Genomic DNA, 12,568 nt, shown 5'->3' on the forward strand with positions numbered 1-12,568 from the left:
TAAAAACATTTTGAACAAAAAGCTGAAAAAAGACTATGAATTGGATTCAGAATGATAATCAAAACGTAGATGGAGTCGATCAACACCCCAAAGCTTGACTGTAATTATTACCTCTTCATCGGTCGACATTTTATTCCATAACGTTACAGTTTTGATGCTGTTTAATGTCAAATGATTGTGTTATATGTGTTGTTTCTTTTTCTTCTTCACTTGTGTTTTTTTTTTGTGGAAATTATGTACAGAAGATGTGTACTAGTGCCCTCTACCGTATAACAATGAAAACACGGATTCTAGGAGCACAAGTATAACTCAAATATATTTAGACATTTTGTAAGTATAAGTCAAGTATACTTAAATGTTATTTTAAGTATATTTCTGAGGAGTACATAAAGCCCATTTCTGAGATTAAAAAGTAAACTAAAAGCATACTTTCCTATTTTTAGTTTAAAAGAAGTATACTAATAGCACACTTGAATAAACTTCTTTTTCGTAAGGGAAGTCATGCAGTAGACTAGGCCTACTTGAAAAGTAAACTATAAACCAATTTTAGTGCACTGAATTTCTATTATATTACTAAACCAACAACAACATACAGTAAAAAAACATTTATGTTCATGATTTATTTTATTTTATTACTGGGTAACCGGGTAGCCAGCCACACACACACACACACACACACACACACACACACACACACACACACACAGATATACAGATATATATATAGCCTAAACATAACAGAACAACAAAGCTGAACAAAACATATCATTCTTTAAAAATGATCTCAGCAGTGTTTATCTATCAATCATTTTCTCTACAAATTCAAAGCAGATCCGTCGTTTCCCTGTAGTAGCGATGCAACAAAGCAGAAATGAACACTGAAAGAATCAAATAAATGAATCGTTTTATTAAACCGATTCAAAAGATTCGATTTATTGAATCAAGATCCCTACCACTATCCAGAGCTTTCTCTCCGGTAAACCACCAAAAAAAAGGAAAACACGCACACGCCACAGAGTCGAGAACGCGCGCAGTTTCACACAGTGAGGGAGAACAGCTAGTCGTAAACGCAGTGGATCATACGCACGTTTTTATACCGATACACACTATATGGTAGCATAAAGCAGTGTTTATTTTAATCTTAATTCTATAGCACCACCTGAACTTTGATGTGCTACTGTTTATTTAAATTCAAAATGAGAAAGATTATAATGATTTTTGCTGTCATTTTGCATTAGATTACGGTGAGTTCAAATTCGATCTGCATGCTCCTAATTTATTACGGGTATTTTGATTCTCGCATCAGTGCATCAGTCGTTGCTCGGGTGCTGTGGGTGTGTCACTTTTTTTTACTGCTGTATTCAGTATGTATGTATGGTTGTGCGTGCACTGCTCTCTATAACCTTTATTCTCACTGAATTTTGATATAGTCATTTGGCACGCGTACAGAAGACCCGTGGGCGCGTGTCCCGTGTGTGTCTGTTGTGTGCTTATCTCTAGAATGGTACCTCTTTGAATTTCAAAGAGTGAGACAGATGAAAAGGAAAAGTCACTGATGTGAGATTGATTATCTAATTGATTTGAGGGTTATGTTAAACGCAGGCGCACGAGTCAGTTGCAGTGTTCAGTCTCTATGTATTGTCATAAATCATAAAATGTTTTATAGTTGCAGTTATGGGTGTGTCATTTGATGCTCTTTGTTTTCTCACAGAGGTTGGTATCTGATGCACCTGTGGACTTTAAAGAACAGCGTGTACATAACGTAATGAATATATTTGTTTCTGAATATGATGAATATGATTAGGGTCTTTTGTTGGTTTCCTTTTAGATTTGAAAAGGTGGTTTTCTAGGATTTTGGGTGTGACAGAGCTAGTTTTTAAGACTATATTGCGTAGTTTTAGGCAGTCCAGCTTTGATGGTTGCAGCTCTCCCACGAAAAACAGTCATCTTTCAGATCGGATTATAATGAGGCGGATGAGGATAGCACACAAATAAAGCTGGTTGTGGTGCATGGCTTTATGTTTCATTTTTGTCCCTGTAGGGTCTCAGGACAGATTCCTGCTCTGAGGGAGATTAAATGTGGGCAGGTGAACAGGTGCACACTGGGTTGTGGAAAAAACAGCCCCTTTTGGATACAGTTCACATGACAAAATGATTTACCATACCTTGGTCAATTATGGTGTTTTTAACAATAGCAACCTAATGTAGATTTTGTGTTGGTTTCTCCTTTTCCAGCTTAATGTGCAGCAACAAAACACTGCTATTTGTATGTTTTAAACATCAAAATAAGTTTGTTCAAAGTGTGGGGTGTGACTGTATTTCAAACCAGTGCTAGTAAGGGTTTTTTGGAAGCTGGTTTGAAAACAAAGAAAGTTTTTCTTCAGTTCTATTTGATGTAAAAATTACTTCACCTTTAAGTAGATACATAAATGTACAAGGTATTACGAAAAAATCTCAAGTGCTAGTAAGAAGAGTAGTTCCAGTAATTTGTTACACATTTAAACATGTTCATTTTTAACGTGTAAAGTGCAACTGCATAGTAAAATTTCCAGAATGTAATTTTAAGATGTAAGTTTGGGGTCTGTAGGATTTTTTAATGTTTTTAAAAAAAGTCTCATGCTCACCAATTTTTTGAATAGAAATACACTAAAAACAGCAATAAGTTGAAATATTATTACCATTTTAAATAACTGTTTTCTATTTTAATATATTTTAATATGTACTTTATTCGTGTGATGGTAAAGCTGAATTTTCAGCATCATTACTCCAGTCTTCAGTGTCACATGATCCTTCAGAAATCATTCTGATATGCTGATTTGCTGTTCAAGAAACATTTGTTATAGACTAGACCATTGTGCTACTTAATATTTTTTGTGTAAACTGTAATACATTTGTCAGGATTCTTTGATGAATATAAAGTTTAAAAGAACAGCATTTTTTTAAATAAACTTTTTGTAATTATATAAACATTTCTTTACTGTCACTTTTGATCAATTTAATTCACCCTTGCTAAATAAAAGTATTAATATCTTAAATATATACAGAATTGTTTTCTTATATGTACAGTTTATATAATGCCTTAAATGTTTTCATTGATTTTTACCCAACAGTTCTCAACAAATCAGAAATCCATAATTTATACGGACATATAAGCTTGATTTTGCCACACATCAGTTGTCAGAAACATCTTGGGAATGGATGTGAATGCCGACGCCAGCATTCCCAGTGCTGCACCTGGTGCAGTGGAGGAAGAAACACAGCAGCAACAATCAGAGCAAGACATCAGTCAGCAACCCGGCACAGAGTCGGACCTCACCGGCAACACCTCACAGCCAATCAAGAACGAGCAACAAGATCCACCCAACACCACAACACCTACTCCTGCTGCAGACCCCGCCCCCTCTCAGGATGCCCCACCCAGTGTTCACCTGACAGTCATTGACGAGAAGATGGAAACAAGTAAAAAACTATTTGAATATTAATTTAGTCTTAAATTTAGCATTTATTCGTTATTAAAATATACAGTACTGTATTTACATATATTTATTTATTTAAATTTTACATTATTTAAGGTAGTAGATCAGGACCTGCTCATATCACCTGTCATTACCTGTCATTTAAAGACCCCATGGCATCAAAATTAGAGTTTTGTGGTGTTAGGTCCATGTCTGCTAGCTTTGAGGCCACCTGTATGCTAGTATACACCTAAAAGCTTACAAAATTAACATTAGGTAGATTCAAATTGAGTAAACTGATGACATTATCATGCACTTATGGGCATATATATATCCCTAATACCACTTGCCTCTGCAATAGTAATTGTCAAATTTTGAAGTCCTTTGTTATGACACCCCTTACTCCCTGTTTCAATAGGAAATATAAGGTGATTTTTAATGATCACCTTAGTCTCACAGTGATGTACAAACCGCTCCTTCTGTCCTTAAGAGTAAAATGACCTCTCAGCATTTTATTCTCAAATTCTTTGAGACTGATACAAAATGATTTACAGCCATACTCTACTTTTACTCCCTTTTCTTCTCAGTTTTTGTACCATCCCCCACTCGCTTTTCTCTTCTGTTTTTCTCAACAAGTAGATGAGTCAGATGCGGTTCCCTTCTGCCAGTAGAAACTGAGCAAGAGATTTTGTTGCCTTTAGAACAAGTCCGTAATCACGCCTTCTCTTTAACACTGGAGTGGACCTTTTTTTTTTAATATAGTATAAAGGATTAGAATGGTGAAGGAAATGCTAGGTCTAATTCTAGCATTTAAGTAATCATTTTGAACAATTTGCAAATAGTATTTTAAAATATACACACATTCACTCTTATTCCAATAAGTCCAATATTTCGAAAACGCAAAACTTTTCTTGTCTCATTACATTCAGTTAGGAATTACTTGAATCATGTAAATTATAATATATTTTCAATTCAAAACGGCAATATTTGAGAAAAAAAAAGTTGAGTAGTTTGCATCGCTGGATATTACTGTTGGTGTTTTTAACATTTCTGCCATAAAACAGCTGTCAAATATGAAATGTTTTGTTTTACCATCTAGTGTGAAAACTGGTGAAAACATTGATGAGTGCTGTTAGACAACTGTGGCAGACCAGCCTAAAATTTTTAGTCATCCTGTTACAAACAGAGAGCTGCATAATGGAGAAGTGGAGAGGTGCAATAATTTCAAATACTGGGAGGACAATTTGACCATTTTTAATTATTGGGGCGGGCTCAGTGTTTATGGTGGTTATGGTCCTGCTTTAGAAACAAAAAGAATAATCACTTCTTTTAAAAACAGACAGTCTGAAAGGCAGGCTTATACATCCACCTATTGTCTCACTCTGTCACGTGTTTCTCTCTTTCACATCACTCCAGGTAACGGTGTTTGCCCTGGTCCTATCAAGATGTCTCCGACAGCTTCTTCTCCTCCTCGTCAGCAGCACGCCAAGCCCAACCACGTGCACGCAAACGGGCGAGCCAAGCCGAGCAGCCGCTCCGGGTCAATGAGTCACGCGGGGTCACCTCGTCCGTCACTCACCCGACAGCCCAGCGCAGCCACTGATGTTGGAGACGGATCCAAACCCAACGATTATCTCATATGGGCTATTCTGGCCTGCCTCTGTCCTGTCTGGCCCATTAACGTCGTCGGCTTGACCTTCTCAGTCATGGTGTGTGCTTGTGTGTTCATGGGGTGGGATTGTTGGATACAGTTTCTGTTGATTAAGAAGGGACTGTGATTTCACTTGTGTATGCAAGAATTACTCAGTGTACGAAAGGAACTTCTTGAAGATTAAATTGAAAACATTTCTTACTAGCCAAGAAACTGTATTTTTCATAATTCCTTCCTGTGAGGATGGAATAATTTTTTAAATATTCTCCTTGTATATTTTTCATTCAACTTCTCTTTCTACTCTCAGTCTCGAAACAGTCTGCAGCAGGGCAATGTGGATGGTGCGCGTCGTCTTGGCCAGAATGCAAAAATCCTGTCCATCGTGTCATTGGTGGGTGGGATCCTCATCATTGTTCTTACTATCGGCATCAACTGGGGAGGTGAGTATCCTTCCCATGAGGCCAGAGCATGTGAAATTAAATGCAAGCTTAGAGCTGACTTTGTGTTTTGGGTCAATGTCAGGTTGAAGAGCTTTAGCTCATGGTCAGGAATTGAATTAGATCTGATTACATGTGAGATTGATCATGGCCTGTATTTAATGGATCTAAGTTTGTTGTTTTATAGTTTGTAGAGGTAGTGTTTTTTTTTTTTACAGGTAACCTGTTTATATCAAATATTATAAAAATATCAAATCTGATATTATATTTTAAAGGTTAGAATAAGATCACATTTTTTGTCAGTTCAGGATCTGAAATGTGACATGCACTACTATTCAAAAGTTTTGGGGTTGGTGATTTTATTTTATTTTTTTAATGTTTCTGAAAGAAGTCTCTTATACTCAATAAGGTTGCATTTATTTGATAAAAAATACCATGAAAAACTGCATTTTTAATACATTTTCTATATAATTGTTTTCTATTTAAATGTATTTGAACACTGCAAGCTGAATTTTCAGCATCATTATTGCAGTTTTCAGTGTTACATGATCCTTTAGAAATCATTCTTATATGCTGATTTGGTGCTCAATAAACATTTCTTATTATTATCAATGTTGAAAGCAGTTGAGCTGATTAATATATTTGTGTCTTTTCAAGATTCTTTAATAAATGGAAAGATCAACAGAACAGTATTTATTTGGAATATAAATTTTTTTGTAACACTGTAAATGTATTTGCGGTGACTTTTCATAAATTTAATTAATCTTTTCTGAATAAATGCATTTTTTTTATTACCAAAAAAAAAAAACAACAAAAAAAACCTGACCCCAAATTTGTTAACTTTGTATTCTGTTTTATTTTTGAGATTTTGGAAATCAGTCTACAACTACATATACTTATGCTTTAATTATAAAATATACTAAATAACAGGAAAACCACAAGCTGGCTTTCTAAAGTTGGCTTTGGAGTTTGAGCTTTCTTATATTTTAATTATTTTCTATTGAATTGTTTGTTTTGTTTGAAATAGGTGTTTTGTTCGAAATTCAGTTTGCTTCATTTTTTCAACACCTCTTTTTCTCTTTCAGTAATACTTAAGACCTGATGACTGTCACGACACTCGGGGTGAAGTAAGATTCACAACCAATCCATGATGACCATTTTCTTCTTCCATGTGTCATTCATCTCTCTACATCTGAATGCTCCTGTTTTATACTCTGTCTGAAGACTCTGAAGCTGGATGTTACTTTTATCAAAAACAACATGGACTCTTCAGCTCTTCGAATGCCTGGAATTACAAACAAAGCGGCAAGGCATGCATGCTTGTTTTTTTTTTCTCCCAACAAAGGACTCACCATCTGAGATGATGTCAGTGAGGAGACCACAAATATGATCTCATTTCATTGGTCATGCACCCCTTGAGGATGTGAGGGAGGAAAATAATGAGAGAGAATGGGAAGGGATTTAGTTCTTGACAAAGATGCACAAGCTAATATCCCTGTTTTCTCAGAAGTGTGAGTCCATAAAGAAAAGCTCAGATTAAAATGTAATTGATTATATAAAACAGCAGATGGCTTCCGTTTTGGCATCCGTCCACAGATGAGTCCGATTACCTTGAGAACTGCTCTAGAGCCTCTCTCTCTCTCTCTCTCTCTCTCTCTCTCTCTCTCTCTCTCTCTCTCTCTCTCTCTCTCTCTCTCTCTCTCTCTCTCTCTCTCTCTCTCTCTCTCTCTCTCTCTCTCTCTCTCTCTCTCTCTCTCTCTCTCTCTCTCTCTCTCTCTCTCTCTCTCTCTCTCTCTCCCAGAATGTACAGAGAGGAGGATGCAGGTTAACACACATAAACAAAAAATCATTTATCAGAGAATCCTACAGACAGAGAAGGAGGGAGAGGTAAGGAGAAAGTGGAAGGGATCGAGACCAACCTGCAGTCTTTTGTTTCAGACAGATGGAGGGATGGAGAGAGAAGGATAGGGGAGGAGAGGAGGGGGGCAGTACCTTCAGATGAAAACATACCCCAGAGATGGCGAGATGTGGGGGATGCAGTGTGTTGAGGGGGATCTGAGCTGCCTCTGATTGGCTGCTTGCGTGTGTGTGTGTGTGTGTGTGTGTGTGTGTGTGTGTGTGTGTGTGTGTGTGAGAGGAAGCCAGTATCGTAATGCTCGCCAACATGCCCTCCCCTCTTCCTTACAGCAATGCTCGGCCAGATCCTTGAAGTCAAACAGAAAGCAAACCATTAATTTATTATTGTTTTAGCAGTATGAGGCAAAATGTTGATACAAACAGTCCTATTTTTATACCATAATGTTTACAATAGAATCAGACACATTCAGCAGGAATGCTAGGACGCTTTGGCCATGACAAATCATTTTACACAGCTCCAAACTGTTTGTTTGGTGGAATGATATGTATTGCTCAACAGAATGATACCTGAATCATTTCTTGTCAGGCCACACCCACTGTGCCAAAATTCAGACTCTGCCAAGACTCCAGCTTAGGTGGGCATGTTTGTGACTGAAACAGGAAATGAAAGCATGGATGCATTTTTAAGAAGGCATATATGTAGGGATGCACTGATATTAAAGGGATACTCCACCCCAAAATTAAAATTGTGTCATTAATCACTTATCCCCATGTCGTTCCAAACCCGTAAAAGCTCTGTTCATCTTCAGAACCCAATTTAAGATATTTTGGATGAAAACCGGGAGGCCTGTGACTGTCCCATAGACTGACAAGTAAATAACAGTCCAGAAAAGGTATGAAAGTCGTCGTCAGAATTCTCCATCTGCCATCACACGTGCAATCTGAGTTATATGAAGTGACGGGAACACTTTTTGTAAGCGAAGAAAACAAAAATAACGAATTTATTCAATAATTCCTTTGTCAACAATCTCCTCTGTGTCTCTCCATATCAGCGTATGCTGTGTATGCTCTTCTGTGTCATCCACGCCACAAGGATGCGCTGTTTTATTTTAAATCAAAGCTAAATACATGTAGAAATAGCGCATCCTTGTGGCTCGACTGACACAGAAGAGCATACACAGCAGGTAATCTAAATGTAAAAATATAGGAAATTAGCATGCACAATTAAATATCCAATATCAGACACACACACACACACACACACACACACACACACACACACACACACACACACATGCAAAATCCAATACTGATCAAACATAAATTTAAATACTACCAAACTTTTCACTTAAAACATCTATCTAATAGTGCATCCCTACATATTTGGAGTTCTTTTATAGATAATATTATGCATCCCTCATTGTCATAGCTTCGGGTCTCTTGCATGCAGAATTTGACTTTATTTCATTGATGTTTACAGCTTTTTACCAGCGATGGGGGCCCTCGTTAACTCTCTGAAATCAAGTATTCTTTTTTTTTTTTTAAAGGCAAAGACCCTTGTTGTGTAGCACTTTGTAAATGTTCTGTATCTAACACAGCTTATTTTGTACCACAAACAGTAAGATGTGGGTAAGCATGCTGACTCAGGTTGGGCAGTGTGAGGGTGAGAGGCCCCCATTTTTTGGGGCTCGCTTTGGGTTTGGCTTGGATGAACGTGGGGCTACAATCGTCTACTTGATACATTTCAGTTTGCAACTGCTCTACATCCCCACCACTCAAATATGAATGAGCGTAGCATGCACATTTGATCCAGCCGCGTGCAGTCAGTGAATGCCAGCTTGACTTTTGTTCTCTTGAATTGTTCTGCTCAGTAATATTTATATTTAAACTGCTTACAAATTCATGCTTGTATATTCATATGTATGGATATATGTGTCTGTACATATTTTGTCACTTTGGAATTATAAGGTTCTATCTGAGTTATTTACATATTCTGTGACAACTTATTTACATTATGTGATGGTTTTTTTTTTTTTGAAAGTTGTGTACATTTTGGGACTTTTTATTCAGAAAACAAAAAAGGTTCTATCCATAAAGTATATGGAATGCAAAATCTTTGAAGCTCAATATCTCAAGACTCCTCAGAATGCAGATTAGCCTTATAATTCCAAGGTGGCAATTTGTACCGCTTCCAATCGCGTTAGGTAATCTGAATCTCTTTGATGGACAAGAAGAGTGTTCGTAATGCAAATCTTGACTGTTAACACTGCAGTGCTTTCACAAATTTTATCACCCTTTTATCACTACTTTATTGGTATGTATTTTGAAATAAGCCCTTGAAATTGGCCATTTGTTTTGTATGCCATTTGTGCTTTGCTGAAACTTTGACCATACAAGCATGTTTACACACTGATTACAGATCGCCTATGCTGCACAGTGCAATTCTACAAAGAGATGTTTCAGAGACACCAGCCGAGTCCAGTTCTCTGGGTTACAATTCTACCTGCTATTCAAAGTATCTATTTATTGATGTGAAGAAAAAATGTTTTTTGTGTTCATCAAACATTCTGTTACAAATTCAAGTGCATTTTGGTGAAAGCTCTCATGCTAGTCAAGACTAGTTAGTACAAGTTTCCTCTGTGACATGAAATGATTTGAATGATAACTCATGTTGCTAATATAATCCTCATTTCATGCAGATCTGCCTGTGCATGCCTTAATGAATTGTTTTGGAACAACAATATGTGATTGTGATGTACACAGTATCTGAACCGAAGCTTTTGATAGATCTTGCAGTATTGATCCTTCTGCTCTGTACAAACACTGATTATGCATCAGTGAGTCCAGTGAATAAACTGTCTCTCATTATGCCGCTCCTGTGTGTTCGTTCTCTGGCATTAAAAACCCATTTGAGGCTCTGTGTGGCAACTGTATCACAAATAATAGCGTTTTACATTTTTAACCCAGGGTTATCGTCATTCTCAGGGGTTAAATTGGGATTCACTCTTTGATTTCAGGTTTTCGAGGGGTGTACATGTGTATGCAAAGCCTACAAAATCTTTGAGAGAGTTCTCTGCTATGAACACTAAAATGCTGATGGAAATCATTCTAGATGCTGGCAGTGAGCAAAGCTACATCTGTCTGCAGGACTTTTAAAATCAAATTTAAGACTGTTTAAGACCTTTTGTAAGACATGCAAAAATTCATTTAAATATAAAAGTTATGAGCAGAGTAGGTTGATGCCTATGGTAACATAAAATGACAGTAAAAACATGATTTATATTTGATATACAGGTTTTCAAAAAAAATAAATTAAATAAAATAAATAAAATGTTAATCTTCACATTTCAGCCTTTAAACGTTTTTAAAGAAAAGGGATGAGTCAGAAGTATAAATTATTATATTAATTTAAATGTCTGCACACTAAGCAGCACTGTGATAATAAATGCTACTTTTTCCGATAAAATAAAAAACTCCATCGAGACAGTCCCAGGCAGCCCTAGCCGAGGTAAGAGGAAAGTAGCAAAACAGTAATATTCAGTGATACAAACTACTAAATTTTTTTCTCAAATTTCAACATTTATAATGGAAAATATGGTAACTTATAATTTACGTGATTCATGTAATTCCTAACAGAATGTGATGCGAAGGTATGCAAATTTTAAAATAGGATTTGCTAATAATTCAAAATTATTACTTCCCAACTAGAATGAGACCTAGAATTTCCTTCACCGTTTTATTATTATTATTATTATTATTTTAAATAAAAAAGCCTATGTTTTAGGGGAAAATGTCAAATGGTGTGTTCATTCACCGTTGAATTATCACCTTTATAGGGTTAGCTATTTCAAGTGTGAATCAGTCACAGTGATTTTGCAAAGTAAGACATGTTCCTGGATCAACATCTTTTTTTGATCCTGGATCAACATTATATTTAAAAAATACAGACCTAACCCTATCCTTACCCCAAAACCTACCCACAATTTATCCCTAAAATCAGAGGGAAATGATGGTTGAATAACAAGGATGAAGAAGCATATAACTCTGGTTGTAAGGCTAAAATCGACAATCCTTGTAAACTTATCCCTCAATTCCGATTGGTTAATTGGAATGTTGTCCCAGGATCAACATGGATCTTGATCCAGGAACATGTTGCACTTGGGGAAATTACGTTCACCCCCTCAATACCGCACAAGTCTCCAGGACTTTACAGTTTCCAGGGCAACAGTTGGTAAGCGAGGAGGACAGTGAGGGACTCGGTGGCAGCAGGATAGGGAAAATGAGACGCAGAGAGCAGCATGCATTATTAAAAGACACTGAAGGAGTGGAGATGGCAAGAGAAAGTGTGAGCGAGTCAGGTTAATGGGAGCTGCAGAGACAGACTGGTTTAAAATTAAGGCTATGAAATGGAGACGGTGAAAATTGGATATTTTTGTGCAACAAACGGGAAGAGGAGGGGCTGAAAAGACAAAATGAAATGGCACAGACACTAAAAATGTATAAGCTCTGAAGTCAAACACGACAGAGAGAAAGATTTCTGACTGCAACAATTACTGCTGAAACTGTTTTTCAAATACTATGAACTCGGACATACTACTCGCATCACATACTGTTTTTCAAATACTATATAGTAGGGAAGTATGTGATTTCGGACACAGCATTGGACACTCAACCGTCGCATCTTTAATTATGTAGCAGAGGGGAAGGGGCTAACAGACTGATTATGAATGACAAAATAACCTTATATAATTCATGGCTGAGTATATAGTGCATAAGTACGTAGTGTATAAGTGCATAGTGTATAGTGCGTCATTTGGGACACAGCTACTGATTATCGATTGGTTCTTTTACTCAGAAGGCAAAGCTTCCTTCTAGAGAGCAGCCATAATTAGTGTTGAATTTTTGCCCATTCAAATCTATACGAGTGACACGTCTTGGGTATTCTATAGTCTTTGATGAGTATCATAAGGCGGTACAAGGGAGATAAAGACAAATAACACAAAATCATCTTAAACACAATGGGAAAGTTGGATGGACGAAGTAGCAGTAATAGGGTAACTTTATTTAATTTGTTACCTGTTTTTATACGTAGATCTTATTCACATATTACAAGCAGGCTTGTACAACAAGTGTTTTTAATATTCTGTTCACATCTTGTCTAAAATGTA

General features: G+C 36.7%; 1 protein-coding gene across 1 annotated transcript; it reads left to right on the plus strand.

Moving 5' to 3' along the window:
- Nucleotides 1-1,006: 1,006 nt before the first annotated feature.
- LOC109057093 (trafficking regulator of GLUT4 1-like) lies at nucleotides 1,007-7,266 on the plus strand. Its single transcript, XM_042727083.1, has 5 exons — nucleotides 1,007-1,244; nucleotides 3,111-3,459; nucleotides 4,872-5,164; nucleotides 5,414-5,546; nucleotides 6,629-7,266. Exons 2-5 carry the CDS (start codon nucleotides 3,195-3,197, stop codon nucleotides 6,643-6,645), a joined length of 708 nt encoding a protein of 235 aa, XP_042583017.1. The 5' UTR covers nucleotides 1,007-1,244; nucleotides 3,111-3,194; the 3' UTR covers nucleotides 6,646-7,266.
- Nucleotides 7,267-12,568: the final 5,302 nt, after the last annotated feature.

Source organism: Cyprinus carpio, chromosome A3 (assembly GCF_018340385.1).
Source record: "Cyprinus carpio isolate SPL01 chromosome A3, ASM1834038v1, whole genome shotgun sequence".
Classification (NCBI taxonomy): domain Eukaryota; kingdom Metazoa; phylum Chordata; class Actinopteri; order Cypriniformes; family Cyprinidae; genus Cyprinus; species Cyprinus carpio.